The 18,651-nt window shown below is 38.1% G+C and overlaps 2 protein-coding genes across 2 annotated transcripts; one reads left to right on the top strand and one right to left on the bottom strand.

The window, feature by feature from the left end:
- Positions 1 to 7,351: 7,351 nt before the first annotated feature.
- LOC133313917 (uncharacterized) lies at positions 7,352 to 8,346 on the bottom strand. The gene has a single exon (XM_061515332.1). The coding sequence runs from the start codon at positions 8,317 to 8,319 to the stop codon at positions 7,639 to 7,641; it is 681 nt and encodes a 226-aa protein (XP_061371316.1). The 5' UTR covers positions 8,320 to 8,346; the 3' UTR covers positions 7,352 to 7,638.
- Positions 8,347 to 17,640: 9,294 nt separating this feature from the next.
- On the top strand, positions 17,641 to 18,645 carry LOC133313908 (uncharacterized). Its single transcript, XM_061515320.1, has one exon. The coding sequence runs from the start codon at positions 17,641 to 17,643 to the stop codon at positions 18,643 to 18,645; it is 1,005 nt and encodes a 334-aa protein (XP_061371304.1).
- Positions 18,646 to 18,651: the final 6 nt, after the last annotated feature.

The raw sequence follows: 18,651 nt of genomic DNA, 5'->3' as shown, positions 1-18,651 counted from the left end.
ACAAGGGTAAGGGAAAGCAGTTGGCGGCTCGGCAAGCGCCGAATCAGTTTAAGAGGACTTCTGCTCAGGGGAGTGCAGCGAGACCTCTTGCTCCCAAGTGTTCGGGATGCGGGAAGACTCATTTTGGGCCGTGTTCTACCGGCCAGTTGATTTGCTTTCAGTGTGGCAAGAAGGGCCACTTCTCTAGAGATTGTCCGTCGTCGACGGCGAGAGCTACTGCAGTGCAGGCAGTGCCACATCATATGGTTCCCCTTCCACCTACTTCAGCACCGGCAGTGCCACCATCTTCTAGGCGTGTTTATACCCTGGATCGTCAGCAGTCAGACCGAGCTCCGAACCTAGTCAGAGGTACTGTTGCTATTGGTGCATCATCTGTTGATGTCTTGTTTGACTCTGGGGCTACACATTCGTTTGTTGCAACCTCGATTGCTGTGGGGCTTGAGTTGCCCATGTCTGTGCTTTCGCCACCATTATGGGTGACCACTGCCACCGGAGAAAAGTGTGATTCTACCACTGTACATTGAGATGTCGTGTTTCAGTGGGATGACCGTGAGTATTTGGTAGATCTGATAGGATTGCTGATGGCTAACTTGGAGGTTATTCTGGGCATGGATTGGTTGTCCATGAACTGTGCATTGATTGACTGTTGTGCCAAGGGTGTGATGATGTCTCCATGTGATTCCATAGCTAGTTCCTCGCCGTACATTTCTTTGCTGCAGGCTAGGAGAGCCTTGCGAGCTGGGGCATTTGGATATGTCATGCTGGGAGGTTTGGTGAGTGGGACACAGGAGGATATCACTAGCATTCCTGTGGTGAGGGAATTCCTCGAGGTGTTTCCTGAGGAGATTCCTGAGTTTCCGCCACAAAGGGAGATAGAGTTCTCCATTGATCTGTTGCCCGGTGTGGGACCTATTTCGTTAGCTCCATACCGGATGTCGCCACCGGAGCTGGCAGAGCTGAAGAAGCATATGGAGGATCTTTCAGCGAAAGATTTCATTCGACCGAGTGTATCTCCTTGGGGAGCACCGGTCATCTTTGTGAAGAAGAAGGACGACACAATGCGATTGTGCACCGACTACAGGCAGCTGAACAAGGTGACGATCAAGAACAAGTATCCCCTTCCTCGGATTGATGATCTGTTGGATCAGCTCAGGGGTGCTTGCGTGTATTCGAAGATTGATCTCCGGTCCGGATACCATCAGATTCGGGTGAAGCCGGAGGATGTCCCTAAGACCGCATTTTGTTCGAGATACGGTCATTTTGAGTATTTGGTGATTCTGTTTGGACTCACCAATGCACCTGCTGTGTTCATGGATTACATGAACCGGATTTTCCAGCCGTACCTGGATCAGTTTGTGATCGTCTTCATTGACGATATTTTGATTTACTCCAAGACGGAGGAGGAGCATGTGGAGCATCTGAGAATTGTTCTGCAAGTGCTGAAGGAGAAGAAGCTGTATGTGAAGCCTTCCAAATGTGAGTTTTGGCTCAAGTCTGTGAAGTTTCTTGGGCATGTTATTTCTGCTTAAGGAGTTGCAGTGAATCCGAACAAGATCGAGGCCGTGCTGGATTGGGAGAGGCCCAAGACAGTTACGGAAGTGAGGAGCTTTCTGGGTTTGGCAGGTTACTATCGGAGGTTCATCAAGGGTTTCTCCACGATGGTTCTCCTTTTGACTCGTCTTACCCGGAAGGAGACTCCATTTGTGTGGACTCACGAGTGTGAGGTTTGTTTTCAGGAGTTGAAGGAGAGACTAACTACTACACCTGTGTTGGTCCTTCCTGATCCTGCGCTTGAGATTGAGCTTTACACCGACGCCTCCGGGAAGGGGCTAGGTTGTGTGTTAATGCAGTTGGGCAAAGTGATTGCCTATGCTTCGAGGCAGCTGAAGCCTCATGAAGAGAACTACCCCACTCATGACTTGGAGTTGGCTGCTATTGTGTTTGCTTTCAAGATTGGGAGGCATTACCTTTTTGGTTTGAAGTTTGTGGTGTTCAGTGACCACTAGAGTTTGAAGTATCTTTTCGACCAGAAAGAGTTGAACATGAGGCGAAGAAGATGGATGGAGTTCCTAAAGGATTACGACTTCGAGTTGAAGTCCATCCTGGTAAGGCCAATGTAGTAGCTGATGCTTTGAGCCAGAAACCCAGGAGCTCATCCAGTTTGTTACTTGGTTTTCTTGATGTGGTTGAGAAGTTCCAAAATCTGGCAGTGACCGCTCCGTGTGGGAGTGCACTTCTCGAGATGCAAGCAGCAGACTTTGTGAATGAGCTGTTAGAAAGGATCAAAGAGGCACAAGTTCAGAGAGAGTGTCTGGATTATGTGAAGAACCAAGACGGTGTGTCTTGAAATGAAGATGGACTTCTTTTGTTTCAGCAGAGGATCGTGGTTCCTCGAGGTCCGTTGACCGTAGAGGTTATGGCAGAGGCCCATAAGGGCCAATTTTCTATCCATCTTGGTGCTACTAAGATGTATCAAGACCTGAAGAAGAACTTCTGGTGGTCGGGCATGAAGAACGATGTTGTTGTTTTTGTGTCCAAGTGTTTGGTTTGCCAGAAGGTGAAGATTGAGCATCAGAGACCGTCGTGAGCTTTAACCTCTTGAAGTACCACAGTGGAAGTGGAAAAGTATTTCCATGAACTTCGTGGTGGGATTGCCTAAGACTCAGGCGAGTTGTGACTCTATCTGGGTCATTGTGGACAGAATGACGAAGTCTGCCCATTTTCTTCCAGTGAAGGTGAGCTTCACTACAGAGCAGTTGGCCAAGCTTTATGTTCGCGAGATTGTGAGGCTTCACGGGGTGCCCGAGAGTATCATCAGTGATAGGGACCCGAAGTTCACATCTCAGTTTTGGGAGGCGCTGCAGCAGGCTTTTGGTACACAGTTGAGATTGAGTACCGCCTATCACCCTCAGATTGATGGACAGACTGAGAGGACCATCCAGACCTTGGAGGACATGTTGCGGGCTTGCACGTTGGAGTAGGGCTCGGCATGGGATAGGTACCTTCCGTTGGTTGAGTTTTCGTACAACAACAGCTTTCATGCTAGCCTGGGCATGGCGCCCTACGAAGCACTGTATGGTAGGAGGTGTCGGACTCTTACCTGTTGGTCTGAGGTTGGAGACAAGGAGCTTTTTGGCTTGGACTTTGTCCAAGATACCACCCAACAGATCCTGTTAATCAGAGAAAAGTTGAAGCAGGCGCAGAATTGCCAGAAAAGCTACTATGATGCCAAGCATCGTCCACTGGAGTTCAGTGAGGGTGAGCACGTGTTTGTGAGACTTTCACCTGTCACCGGTGTTGGTCGGGCACTCGGAGTGAGGAAGTTGAGCCCGCGAAATATTGGGCCATACCAGATCCTTGGTAGAGTAGGACCTGTTGCCTACCGGCTTGCCTTACCTCCGAACTTGGCCAACATCCACGACGTGTTTCCCGTGTCTCAGCTTCAGAAGTACATAGCAGATCCTTCGCACGTGGTGCAACCTGATGATGTGGAGGTTCGGGAGAACCTAAAGACTCCCGTCGGACCACTCAAGATTCTCGATCGTGGCGAGAAGCAGCTGAGGAGCAAGATCATTCCGATGGTCAAAGTGCAATGCACCGGAAGAACTCTCGACGAGTGTACTTGGGAGCGTGAGAACGAGCTTCTCCGGCAGTACCCCGAGTTTCGAGACAGGTATGTTTCTGATTTTGAGGACAAAATCCTAAAAAGGTTGGGTGAATGTAAGAACCCGCACCGTTAATAAAAGAAATTAATTAATTATATATGCAAAATTAAGAAATGATTCCATAATTGACCCTAATAATTATTATGAGGCTTATATAATTATAGTAAGTGATTAAGAATGCTGAAGGTCGCTTTTCGGAATAAAAGTGCAGATACCGGTTCTGCTAGTCGCTATAAATGCGTACCGAAAAAGTATCCCGAAAAATTATAATATGTGCATGATAATTCCTGGAATAATATATAGGACTTGCAAAAACGAGTTTCAAGTTAAAATAATGAGAACTGGTGCCAGAAACTAATACTGGCTATGAAAAGCGCGTACCGGAAAGGTGCTCCGATAAATATAAGAAAAATATGATAATTCTTGTAAAATTGAGTAGGTTAAGAATCCAAAGTTTGGGATTAAAATGCTAAGCATAGCAATTAAAGTTAATATTGTGTGTTTTATGGTTAAGTGGCTATATATACACTCATTATATTGGGCACAAAACCCTAGAACCACTACTCCTACGTGACTTATGTAGCTGAGTGCACTCTTGCACTGTTTCATTGCTTCCTTCTTCCTCCTTGAGAGCCTAGGGGCTATTTCTCCCTTATCTTTCTTGGTTTCATCATCCTAAACACTTGAGTGGGTGTGAGTGTGATTTTGTGAGGGAGAGGAGTACCCGATTACTGACTTCCAGCCACTGTTTTTAGTGAGGGGTGGGTTGAGTTTCCTTGTCTTGAGTTGTTAGAGCCTTTCCTTGGTTGTAGAAGCTCCAAGTGGACATCCTTGTGAAGGAAAAACCAAGTCTTGCTAGCCATTTTCGTTTTCTGTACAAGGCAGTACTAGAAGAGTGGTTTGGTGAGCTCTAAGAGCAACCTTTACTTCTATTTTGAGCCTTGGGTGAGTTGTTCCACCTTTGATCTTAAGTTTTAATGCTTACAAGAGGTGTCTTTGCATGTAAATGAGTTAAGCAAGTAACCAACTGTCTTATGAACCTAAATGGACCTTAAGATGCATGCTTAAGCTTCTGGAAGTGTTAAAAATGGAACCTTTGGTTTGGATTTTTGCGAACTGAAGAATCTGGGTTCTGTAGCGAAATATCCGGATATTTCGTTGTGAATATCCGGATATTGATATCCGGATATGGGTATCCGGATATTGATATCCGAATATGCCCCCGACGAATATCCGAATATTCTGGGATTTCGTAGAACAGTAGCTGCACTGTTCATACAGTAGGCTATTGGGGGTGTGTGGACCCTAGAGTGATGAAGTTGAACTTCTGTTTTAATTGAATTAAGTCAGAATCAAGTGATTAAGAGCTTATGGCTTTGTGTGAAGCCTTAAGACATAAATCGTAAGAAGAAAAAGTTGTCTTTATGTCTCTACTTGTGAGTTATGAGTGTTGATATGCTTGCTGGTCCTAATCTGATTATGATCTGCTGTGTGTCTGACTTGAGCTGTGTGGACTCTTGGCATTGGATAGTGAGCTTGCAAGGTAAGCTTTCGTGTCCTCGGTTTAGCCATGTTGTGGTTCCACCATGTCCCATGGGGGTATGGTTATATGCATGCTGTGTTACATGCTTTCGATGTTTTGGAAATGCTATTGAGTTGTTATGTGCTAGTGCCTTTATGATATGCATGTGGTGTTCCACCTATACGGTAAGCCTGAGTATGTAGAACATATAATAAGGTGAGACTGTGGGTGAGGTGCAAGCGGTGTTCCTTGTACTATCTGTAGGTAATAGACGTATTCATACATTTCTCTGGCCAGTAGAATAGTTATAACACACATGTCATGAATATATGTTGCACTGCATTGAGTTTTGGAACTTATGTTGAATTACTACTTTTAGAACTTATATTGCACATGTAAGTGAGCTTGGGGTGGAAGATCCTTGAGGACCCCCTGTCTTATTGAGATTTCTGGTTTAGAGATCTCACCCCACGTTTGGGGAATGCTTATTTCAGGTTCAGGTAATGCATGGGTTGAGACCTCTAGTGGCAGGAGGCCAAAGCTTAGCTGATAGATGTTGCATGTTACGCTGTTATGTTTGGATGTTGGATCCTATTTACTGTCTTATGCTTTTGGATTCAGTTTATGGATTTCTCTTTTGAGACTCTGTTAGTTATGCTGTTGATTTGGTGAGCATGGGGATTGTCCATGCCACTTAGACTTGAGTATGTCTTGTTTTATTTGGAGTTGTATTAATGTATCAGGATATTGTCCGGATTACGTGTTGTAATGCCGTGACTTAGATACTTACTTTATCTATATTATGATGTATTTCAGTTAGATGTCTATTTGCGTTACATACAGGCGATGTATTTTATGAAATTGATTAAGTAATCAACTTGGCTAAGAATAATAACGTCATAATTGAAAAGAAAAAGATATTCCGCATTTTTAATTAAGCGCAGCTTAATACGATGATATGTTAACAAACCGGGTATACATGGGGTGTTACACCGCCCCACCCCGTCATCAACCTGCCAAAAAATGAGCTAGCCCGCCCCGCCTCGTTTGGCGGGTTGGGCGGGTTGGCCCGCCAGCCTGAGCCTATTTTACACTTACCCACCTCAGTCCGCCTATGCCCGCCATCAACCCGCCAAAAAATGAGCCTGCCCGCCCCGCTTTTGAGATGAGTTGAAAAACTCAGCCCGCCCTGCCTCGTTTGGCGGGTTGGGCGGCCGAGCCGAACCCATTTTGCCGGCTCTATCCACAATAGGAAAACCCCTAAAGATAATGCAAGTTATTGAGCTCTAGACTATATGGATCCAAATAACCATAGTTTTACCTATTAAACTTTTATGTTAACATATTATTCAATTATATTATTAAAATATCCTACCGTTTTAACTTTCATGAAGCATCCAACACTACTCTTTTGGTTAGTGCGTACTACTATGCATCCCAATACTGACGCATATGACCAGCACCGAATTAAGCAAGCTAAAGGCTACCAAATTTAGCAAACCCGTGAACAAACTAATCTGTCTTCCACATACAAATGGTTATATATGATAAACGACATTTTCCAAAGCCAAGAGAAAATTATAAAATATAATGTGAAAAAAAAAAAACCAAAAAGGCATATACAATTAACTAGACAAATAATTCCATCTACATAATTCCGTTGTATCTCGTTCAAAGCGATGAGGGCTGCTCTATAATCTACATAACATACCCATCATAAATTACATGGATGCTACAGCAAGAAAAACCAAGTCAACTTACGTAAAATATTTTGTGAAAGTTTAGCACTCCTTGCGATGTCATGATATTTTGTTATATGCTAGTGGGATTTGGTTAGGCTAGCTTGCAAATAGCAACCTACATACCACATCCAACAATCATATAACTTTTCTTTGATCCAGTAACAATGACTTTTCATTGGGCCAATACTCCTTTAAAAAGGGGTCCCAAGTAATATTGTCATCAAATAAAATATTGTGACTACTATTCTCGGAGTAAGATTAGTGGCACCTTAAATTTTTTTTCTAAATTAAAGAAATATATATAAATAAAAAAGAAAAAGAAAGAAACAAGCACACAAATCAATGACCTTGAAAGTCACATAAATAAATAACAAAGTAATTATTAATAAACAAAAGTGTTGGCAACGCCAACCAAGGATCTAGAAGCATAGCCCAATTCCACCAAAGAAAAGCCCAATAATTATTTAAAAAGAAAAAAAGAAAAGAAAATATTAATATAATAATAAAATAAGACCTAAAAGAAGATAGTGTACTATAAAACTATATTTTACATTGGTTGGTCAACAATTCTCCCCAAGTTAGCACCTAATTTGTCTGCTTTACGTCACTATCAGGCCTCACCATGCGGACCAAAGAAAACTTCTATCCGTGTTCCTATCGGAGAAGGACTTTGATGGGGTGGTTTCTTTTCTCCATATCATCATCAAAATCAAGAAGAAGAAGTGTTTGGGAAGAAACGTCCTTCTTGTTCATGATCCATCAAAACCTCATCATGATCAGTGACAACATTGTTTGTAGGTCTTGCGTTGCTTAGTCTCTGGAAAAACATGTTGTCTCCACCTTGTATGGTGCTACTATACATGTATTGTTGTTGGTTTTGCAGCGGATATAGATGTTGTTGTTGTTGTTGTTGTTGTAGATGGTACCTAGGAGGTGACACCATGAGTGTAGTTGGGTTAAAAGGAGGGTTTTGACGTGGGGCAAACCCAAAACCCATGAGGTTTTGTAAACCTTGTTGTTGTGATGATGATATTAATGATGATGGAGTCGGTGCAAAGGGTGCACTTGGACCTCCAGTGAATTGTTGCACCATGGCACGAAAATTTGTGGTGTCTGTGTTGAGCAAAGTGGTGGGAGTTCGCCGTGAAGCCCGGGATCGCCGCCGTGTGGCCTTTGAGACACGGCCTTCCGGGCTCAAATGGGTGGATGCTGATGAGCTTGAATTCAGCATCTGGCTGGTGGTGGCGGTGGTAGTTGTGGCTTCGGTGGGGGTAACAGTGGCGGCGGTGGCAGTTGAAGAGACAGGAATTGAAGGTGTAAGTGTGTGAGTAGAGAGATTTTGGTTATAGAATTGGAGCCAGTCATTTGGGCGAGACATGGTTTGGATCATGGCCAATGATCATTGAAGAAGGGTGAAGAAGAAAGAATGGAAAAATATGGGAGGGGACTTTTAGGTTATTTTTGTTTGGTAAGAGTAAGAGGGAAAGAAAGATGTTTGTTGTGCTGGGTATTTATGGTGTGTTTTTTTTTTTTTTATTTTGTTTTTCGTTTTAGACATTTTTGTGGTGGTTTCTATTTAGTATTTTGTCAAAAGTGTGAACCTAATGGATGAAGATCCTATTCCGGATTTGGAGAAAACAGTAGATTCTATTGGCGGCATCAAGTGACATCACGCATGACCTGAGAATATATACTATATACTATAAAAATTCACTTGTTTTTGGCTGATTAACCGTTTTATTGGTATTTTTAAATTTGGTACGGTGATTGACTCAGTCAAGACAATGAGTAAGTGAGTTATTGAATTATATATTAAATTATATAATAAATATATTATAAGATGCATTTTTATGGAGGAATATTCTCACTATTAAAATTTTTCGCTACCAACTTACTAATTATCTAATCATTATTAGATTAATATTTCTCTCTCTTCAAAAACTTTTTAACATTCTCTCTCTTTGATCCAATGGTGATGATGAGTAGTAAGTTAGTAGTAAGAATTTTTGGTAGTTAGAATATCCCCACTCAAGTGATAATATACTACTCTTCCGAAAAGTGAAATATTACAATTGAGGGTAGCGTAATGATAAGTCATAAGTGGTAACATTATTCACTACCATATGCTGGGTTTGAGTCAATGTCAAAAATGGAATATTTGATCCAATTTTTAAAAAATCGATTTAAAAGAGAGAACAGCTTCACCCTCTAGTTTCCATTTGACTCGCAAGTCGAATCCGAGTTTTAAAACACCGGTTTTACCTTTCTTTTATTTATTTTTAATATTATCAGACTCGGTCTGATCATTGACCCGGCCGAGGTATTGAGTCATTGGTTCAATCGATGAGTCACTGGTTGAATAGCTTGACCGTTAGTACATAAAAACCTATATTTTATCTATAAAAATACTCGAATACATGTAAAAAACTGTTATGTAAGGCTGCGAACATATATAGTTTTTGTAAAGATAAAAAATTCGTATATGGTAACCATATATAGTATATTGTAAAAGAAATAAACAAAGAAAAAAGAAAATTTAAGTTTCTGATAACCATGCACATATAATTCATCTAACAAGTATCCTCAACTAACCATGTTTAATAATTACAAGTCAATAACCAACAACTCTTCCCATAAAAACAGATTTGCAAGGAATCAATATGTTACATTCTCTTAATTTACTATTCTGCAAATTGCTTCAATCTTTGAAACTGAAATTTAAGGTCATTATAGGAGAGTATACTACTAGAAAACAAAACTAAAAAAAAATTGAAAGGAGTTCCACAAATTTTTAAAACAAGACGAGATAACTTTGGTTTTCATTTTTTTTAAATGCATGACCTGTCAATTTTTATGATCCACCAACTTTTATGACTCGACGGGCATCGTGTTTGATACATGGTCAGATGATCGGTTAATACTTGACTCGAACTGGTCAGGGTTCACTAGTTTCGGGTCAACCCAGCCGGTTCAAACTGGGTTTGATAACCCTGTTTATTTTCTTAAATTATATATCAGTTTGTCTCTGTTTGAACAAATCACTAAAACACTAATTTTTAGCCACATTTAAAATTGTAGCTAGCTTGAGAAAAATCGTGGCTAATATAAATGAAGATATATATTGAACATATATTTTAAAAAAGCATGTTTGTTTCTCAATAATATATCCTTATTAAATTCATATTTTTAAAAAAATTATCAACTTTTTACAAAATAAATTTAGCCAAGTATAGAATTTATATTTTTTAATTATAAGAGGCATTATACTTATTTGGCTAAAAAATTCTGTAAAAAAATGACATTCAATTGCCAAAAAATTAAAAAATATGAAATTAATAAAATTATATTTTGTTTAAATTAATCTTAAATTGTTGTACAATATATTGATTCCATTTAAGAATAAATCGGTAAAAATAAAGCAACACTTAAGATAGTAATTGAAAATAACTTATAAAATCTTATGTTTAGGAAAAATAAGTAGGAACAAATTTAAAATAAATTTAATTTTTTTAATAATAGTGGAGATAATTAAAATCTTAAATCACGGACAACAGTAATAAGTCATATATATACAAATTCTTTGTGCAAAATAAATACTAATTGATTGATGAATGTAATCTATATACATATAAGTTGTAAATATTACATCTCATAATAAAAAATTATTGAGAAACAAACGTGCTTTTATAATTTATAGAAATCTATAATATGAAAAAAGTTGTTAATTATAATATATCACCAAATATTGTTTTTCAAACAAATGTTTTATATATATATTTATATATCCACCTACGGTTTTGAGCATGGCTAAAGTTCATTGTTTTAGTGGTTTGGTCAAATTTTGATCTAATAGAAGCAAATTGGTATATACTTTAAGAAGTGTGACAAATTAATATATAATTTGAGAAAATAAACAAAATAATAAATTAATTTTAAAAAAGGGATAAAAAACGGCCAACCAGCCATTGTTTTTACATTATTAAGCTTGTCCTAAATTTAATTTAATTTCCCTCCATAGTATTTTGAGCGTTTTCTTTTAATAATGGGAGGCTGTGGCCTTTGATTTTCCCATGGCAGCCATCTTTATCTTCCATCTTATTTGTTTTCAATAATCTTTTCCTAAGAAAATTATTTTCATGCTCTTTTTTGGAAATTTCTTAATTCTCTGAAATTAACTATACAACTTTTCTTCATGATTTCATAATTTTGAATAGCCTTTGTAATTGTTTGTATACAATATTTTAGATTGTGAGCGGGAAAATCGAAAGAAAAGGACGTAAATGACATTGGGAGATAAAAATAATATGATGAAAAGAAAAAAGTAATAAACTAATAAATACAAAATACAAAATTTATATTAAAAATAATTATCCTTCTTATGCAAAATAAATAAAAAATTTTACGTGTTTATGTAAAAAATTTACAAGGTCTTTAAAAACTATAGGTTTAAATAAAAATTATAATATTTTATTAAAAGTCATAAGTTTTTATTTATAAAAATAGAGGGGGTTAACTTCTTTTCGCTTACAACCTCTTACAACCAAATCTTAACCATTTATTTTTATCAATTTGACAATTATAATTTATTGAATTTTTTATTTATTTTTTTGTATCAATATCATGTTTTTAATAGAATAACAAAATGAACTTCATTCTTTTTTGTTTTCAGAACTTCTTTCTTAAACTCTTTAACTTTTTTATTAACGGTCAGATTATTATTTTGAAACAACTAAAGTTAGTTAATATAGGGAAAATAGTAATCATAAGTTAAGTTTAATCTTAATAATATTGATTTTTTTAAATTTATCTGGAAGATTATCAGTAATATTAATTCTATAACTGCATAAAAATTATTAAACTTTGAGTTTTGACTGTCATGTTGAGGCTCGTGCTTCTAGAAGTCTTGGCTAATTGAACTTAACGGCGTCGTTTGAAAGGTATCCGTATCATGCGTGTTTACCACTTCGTGGAAGCAGTGCCCGAGACGGCTGCTGTGTCATGATGACGTCATCATTTCAGTGTCACACGTCAAATATAAGATTTGTTTGTGTTGGTAGGCGAGGAATCGCTGACTGAGTCTCGTGAAAGAGGAACCTGCCAGGCATCTTCCATAATAAACAATTTTTTGGGGAAAAAATTCCAAATTCTTTTAAAGCCATATCATCATTAACGGACAATCCACTTTTTTTTTTTTTTTTACTACTTTTAAGTGTATAATGAAAATGTTATAGAAAAATAAGTGTAAAAAAAATATCACTTCAACAATACATGCGATTCTATAAAGGGATAACAACTTCTTTTGTTAGGAGAGAAGTTATTATTTTGCAGTTGACACAATAATTAGGAGAGAAAGAAAGGGAAGAAGTGAGAAAAAAAAAATTGAAGTAAACTCCGTCATTTAATATATCTGTAATATGAGAAGGTTATTCTTCTTTGGAATAAGAAATATAAACCCCTTCTATAAAATATATACAAAAAAATTGAATCATACAATAATATCAAAGCATGCTTTACGAAAATATATAAATACACCAACAAATTTTTTGAACCCAATATATGCTGTCCTTAAGACAATTTCCAGAATACAATGAATTATCTTGTATTATCTTTATTCTTAAGATGACTCTTGTACATAAAACAGTCACATCAATCTACATTTGATCAATCGTACTAAAATCAAAAGATGCAAATGCAAAAAATATACAAAAGTCAATAGGAAAAACTAGTATCCAAAAATTATGATTCTGCAGTTATTTATAAAAAATATAAGGTTATGATTTGAACGACGTACGTTCAGTAGCAAAATGATACATTCATTTGATGACAAAATAATATATATTTTCAAAATCAAATTTTTTATTCCTAAAAATAATTAATTTAAAATTAAATTCTAACAAAATATTCATGTCATTTCAAGTTAATAAATCATGAACAAAAATATTTAATTTATGTATTATTTTATAATTCATATATTATTAAAGTTGTGCTGCTCCCTGCACTTTCATAGAAATATTACTATATGACATAATAATTTAGGCAATAATCACTTTTATTGTCCTTCCGTTTTTATTGTATTAGCATATGGAAGTACACTGTTAATGGTGTTGATTTGGTGAAAAATGTAAAACTTTAAAAAGTCAAGACAGCTATCCAAACGCACCATCCAAAAGAAATTTAAGAACAGTATATATAGATTGTCTTTTCCATCAAACTCACGTGTTCCTACTTTTTTCATGTAGCACTTTTTTCATGTAGCCCAACAAAGATTTAGCCGCAATTGAATAAGCATTTTGGTTGTTTCAAAGTTAGTAGTTTCTCTATATAAGTCAGGGTCAGGGGTTTATTGATCTCAAGTTGTTTGATATAGTTCTCTTATGTGTGTGAGATAAATATGTGGAATCTATAATTTAAAACAAAATAAAAAAAGAAAAAAATTGACACAAATTTCGATGAGTGTATTGACATAAGATAGATATCTTCAACGACATGAGAAAAGTATTTCCCATGAGTCATTCATCAAACCTTAAAATTTTCTTCTGGATGGGTAAGTCATTAGACAGCTTGCTCTTTTTATATTGGAGGGACTGAACGAGGTATGGTTGATAAACTTTCTCTAGTGGTTGATATTGGGGGTACTTCCACATACGTTGGCAGCGATTGTCAAAGGAGGTGGTGTATATGAAGGGAACAATTTTAAAAATATCAAAAGAAGAGATTGGAGATAGAGAGATTAAAGAGAGAGAATTAGAAGGATAGAGAGACATATTAGCGAGAAACTTATTTTCTTCTTTTTTATTATGTTCAATGAGCTCACAATTTATAGAACAGAAAATAAGGATAATTCTTGATTGCTACATTCCATCGCCCTTCAAAACAACCCCATCGTTGAGGTTGAGGTTGGTTTCCACCGGGATCAGAGAAGAAAAGTCATGTCTTCCTTGTTACTGTGTTGACATCACCAATCAATTAAAATTCTTCATGGGACTCAGCCGTGGCGGTGCCGGGATTTAATCTGAACCCGGGCCAAAAAATTATAAATGTATTTATTTTTTTAAATTTTAGTTAGTTAATTATAATATATTTAAATTATATTAAATACAGAGTACCTGAGCATATCGCATTAAGAAGAGTTATAATTTTATATTAGATATTGTTTAATTTTACTAAAAAAAAATTATATATAAGTGAAAATTGAACACATAACCTAATACAATTTACTCAAATCTTTCTCCAAAAACATTTTAAGTTTTAGATAGGGCCAAATTACAAATTGTAGCCCGGGCCAAATTATAATTTTAACCGGACCAAACTATAATTAATTATATAATTATATACAATAAATATAATTTGTTAGAATTTAGTCCCACAAATACCACACCCAGCCTGGACATGGCTCCGCCACTGGGACTCAACATAACCAATTTTTGGAACAAATGATCTCGCAACTTTGTGTCCCCACTTGCCACCCAAGGCAAAAGATATTATAGTCATATAGCAGTTGTGTCGCTGCTTCGCACCACACGTACTACATCGTAGCTTGGCAGGGGTATGCTTACATACAGAGCACGATGATTATCTTATATTTAGAATGTGGTTGGACAAACATTGTTCTCGTTGTTGGAGCAACAATAACATAGGACTCATTTTCTGAATGCGATTGGTTAGCCTTTCGATCTTCTTGATCTGCTTCAGATTCTAATTATGATTCTTCGATCATGGTTCCAACGAGGGCAATGGTTTCCTTCTGCATCCTCGACATACTAAGGCGTTGCACACGCTCTTGCTCGCGCATAAGTGTTGTTGTTGTTCACGAAGACGGTCATTTAAGCGCTTGAAATTTATCTCCATGCGGTCAATTATGGCAAGAATTCTAGCTTTAAGATGGTTGATAATGGCTGCATCACGACTCTGACTAGGAGGTTGGAAATTGAGAACCGAATACGGAGAGGAATACAAAGGGGAAAATGTGCAACAATGGAGGTTGAGACCGTGAATGAAAGCACCAATGAAGAGAATAAACTTTAAAATATAAAAAGAAAAGATTGGAGATAGAGAAATTAAAGAGAGAGAATTATAAGGATAAAGAGATATTAGGGAGAGGAGTAGTACTAAAACACGCAAAACAGTGTCTTGGGATAACAAACTGACTTCTAGAGATAGAGAGAAAGGAGAGTCTGAGCTGGAATCGGAGGACGATGGCATGCGTGGAGTGCGTGAGCGAACGGCGGAGGAAGAAGATCTGATCCAAAGAAGCATGAAGAAGCCTAAAGGTGAGGCGATAGTTGATGAGACCATTGATGATGAAATGCTGGAAAAGCATGAAGTTGGTGATAGTGAGGGCACCAAATCCATCGTCCTTAAGAAAGTGGTGCTCATGCAAGAGGTGCCTGGGAAGAAGTTTGTCTCATACAGAGACAAGCTAATCAGGTTAAATGGTGGAGGTAATAACTCAGAGAGCGAGGAGGACGACTGGAGAGCGATCCAACGAAGGGAAGAAGAGGAAGATGGAGGTGAGGAGGATCTGGTCCAAGATGTTGAGGATGATCCACTGTGTCCATCACTCCAATTTTCTAAAAGCCAACATAAGGAAGACTGTAAACAATGGAGGAAGGCCCTAATTATCAAACTATTGGGGAAAAGGATTGGGGCTCGGTTCCTAATGGCAAGGCTACAGAGGTTATGGAATCTGGTCTCGACCTATAAGTTGATAGATCTGGATAATGGCTATCTTCTTCTGAGATTCCATGATGAGGGGGATTATTTGCATGTGCTGGAGGATCGTGGATCGTGGCTGAACCATGGATCGTGGCTGATCACTATGTTGTGGTCCAGAGATGGCGTCCTATTTTTGATCCTTATGATGAGGGGTTTAACAAAACTGGCGGTATGGATACGGGTACCTGGGCTTCCTATTGAATTCTATACGGCTCACTACCTATGGAAAATTGGTAACCTGTTTGGAAGGACTCTTAAGTAGATAGGAATTCCCTTCGCAGGAATGAGCTAGGAGATTATGTCATTACAGAGAGAGCAAAGTTTGCTCGAATTTGTGTGGAGGTGGATTTAAGAAGAAGCTTCTTGTTGAAGTTTAAAATTGGAGATAGAGTGTTTCAAGTGGGCTATAAAGGCTTGCATTTAATATGCTTTAAGTGTGGCATGTATGGACACAAAAAGGACTAGTGTGTGGACAACCAGATTAGGGATCAGGGTAAACAAAGGGGGACAGATTCAGGAAGCCAGAAACCAATGGAAGAAAAATCAGCTGGAATTGCTAGGGAGAAACATAAGGAGGAGGAAGCTTTCGGCAACTGGATGGTTATTCAGAGAATAAAGAGAGGGGGTAAAGCCAAAGCTGTTCCAATGAAGAAGGTTAATGGTGAGGAAGAGGGTGTTGTGGTTGACATGGTGAAACATGTGATAGTAAAAGTGGATATCACTATGGGAGAGGCTATGACTTTTGTTCCGAATCTACCTACGGTTGAAACTAAGGAAGAGGCTAACCTTGCCAAGAAGCCTATTGATGATCCTAGTAGGGATGCTGAGATTAAAGAGGGAAGTAGAGCTAATAAAGGAGGTAATTCTGAAACCTCTAGTCCTTGTCCTTCTCTAAAGGTTAATAGGCTGGAAACTGGCAGACAGAAGAAAGGTGTTTTAAAGGAGAGCAGAGGTAAAAGTGGAACTAGTGGAGTGAAAAATAATAAAGGAGCGCCTTATGGTCATAAAAAGGGTGAAATGGAGAATCTCCCTCCTAATGCTATGGTGGGAGGTCCTGAATCAGGGGGCAAACAGAGAAGCAGAATTAAAGACTTGTCTGTTGGATGTGGTAGTCCAGTGGAAGAGACAGATCAGGCCAAGATCAAGGGTAAAGGAGTGGATGTGTCTGTTGTGTTAAATGATGCCACTATGGACCAGGAGCAGCAGGTACATGAGTTAAATTCTAACACCCTAAGGGGTTCTAGGACTCTGAATAACCTTTAAAGGGGTGGTGTGGGCCCCATCTTTAAATAAAGTTATGTTTATTTGCTCTTGAAATTGTAGAGGAGTGGAGAAAAAGGAGTTCCCTGCCTTAGTTAGAGATATGAAATATAGGTTCAATTTTAGTATTTTGGCTTTGTTGAAAACTAAAATTAGTGGAAGTAGAGGGGACAGAATAATAAAGAAGCTTGGCTTTTCTAAAAGTTTCAAAAAGGATGCAGTTGGATTCTCTGGGGGTATCTGGTTACTCTAGGATGAGAATAAGGTGAAGGTGGAGATCATTGATGCTCATCATCAATATATCCATACTAAGGTGTTCTATTTGGAGGAGATGAAATCTGAGTTTATCACTTTTGTTTATGGTAGTCCAAGAAGATTGGAGAGACAAACTTTGTGGTTGAACCTGGAGAACATTGCTCAGGAGATTGTTGGCCCTTGGATGGTTTTAGGAGACTTCAATTCAGTATTGAATGCTTCTGAAAAGATTGGGGGTAAAGAGGTCTGCTGGAATAGCCTAATTGATTTGCAGAGGTGCTTATCTAGCTGTGGTATCAGTGACATTGGTTTCAAAGGTCCATATTATACATGGAAGAGGGATAAACTCCAAGAAAGACTGGATAGAGCTTGTTCGAATGAGGCTTGGAATCTAAGCTGGCCTAATAGCATCCTATCTCATCTGCCCTATTTTAACTCAGATCATAGACCTATCCTATTAATTCAGGATTAGGTTAACAAGATGGAAGATAAGGATAAACCATTTAGATTTCTGGCTTCCTGGATCACAATGGAAGGCTTTGAGGAAGTGGTGAAGGACAACTGGAGCAACCAACCTGATTGGAATCATGCTAGGAGTAGGTTTGAAATGAAGGCAAGAGAGTGGCATCATAATGTTTATAGGCAGAATATCAAAAAGAAAAATAAAATTTATGCCAGACTTAGTGGCATTGACAGTTATCAATCTGGATGGTATGACCATAGTATGGAGATTCTTCAAAGAAGCTTATGGATAGAACTTCGGGAGATTCTTGTGAGGGAGGAGTTAGCATGGTTTCAAAGATCCAGGTGTCATTGGCTGAAGTATGGTGACAAGAATACTAGATTTTTTCATTCATCTACAGTGGCAAGGAGGAGGCACAACAGAATTGTTGCTCTTAGAAATGATAATGGAGACTGGGTAGCTGATAAAGAAGACCTAATCAATATGGCTGTAAAGTATTTTGAAAATCTGTTTACTGCTGATGAGGAGGAGCTAGAAGAATATCCTGTGAAAGTCTTCTTCCCTGGTCTAAGCAATAAAGAGAAAAAAGTTATGTCCAGAATTCCCTCTCATGAAGAGATCCGAAAGACTATTTTCAAAATGGGAAAGTTTAAAGCTCTTGGGCCTGATGGGTTACAGACAGTCTTCTTCCAATCTCATTGGAATATAGTGGGAAATTCTGTTTGTAAATTGATTTCTGAGATTTTTCTGGACCCGAAGAAAGTGGAGGAGGTCAATAAAACACTGGTGTGCCTTATTCCTAAGAAAGAGAGTCCAGAGGATATGAAGGACTTTAGACCTATAAGTCTTTGTAATGTAGTTTACAAGACTGTTACAAAGATAATAACTGAGAGGCTTAAGGAATTTATGCCTAGGATGGTGGCTCCTAATCAGTGCAGTTTTATACAAGGGAGACAAAGTGTTGATAATATCATCATAGCTCAGGAAGTGGTCCATTCCATGAGAAAGAAAAAAAGGGAATAAGGGGTG

The sequence above is a fragment of the Gastrolobium bilobum genome, unplaced genomic scaffold (genome assembly GCF_033153095.1).
Source record: "Gastrolobium bilobum isolate Gb01-03AN ecotype WA unplaced genomic scaffold, APGP_CSIRO_Gbil_v1 utg3533, whole genome shotgun sequence".
NCBI lineage: Eukaryota > Viridiplantae > Streptophyta > Magnoliopsida > Fabales > Fabaceae > Gastrolobium > Gastrolobium bilobum.
Note: the sequence above shows the minus strand (reverse complement) of the source record. Positions and strands in the feature narration are given on the sequence as shown.

What these genes read in the sequence shown, in the direction of transcription:
- LOC133313908 (XM_061515320.1), top strand. Translation starts at nt 17,641, where the DNA reads ATGGAAGATAAGGATAAACCATTTAGATTTCTGGCTTCCTGGATCACA.
- LOC133313917 (XM_061515332.1), bottom strand. Translation starts at nt 8,319, where the DNA reads ATGATCCAAACCATGTCTCGCCCAAATGACTGGCTCCAATTCTATAAC.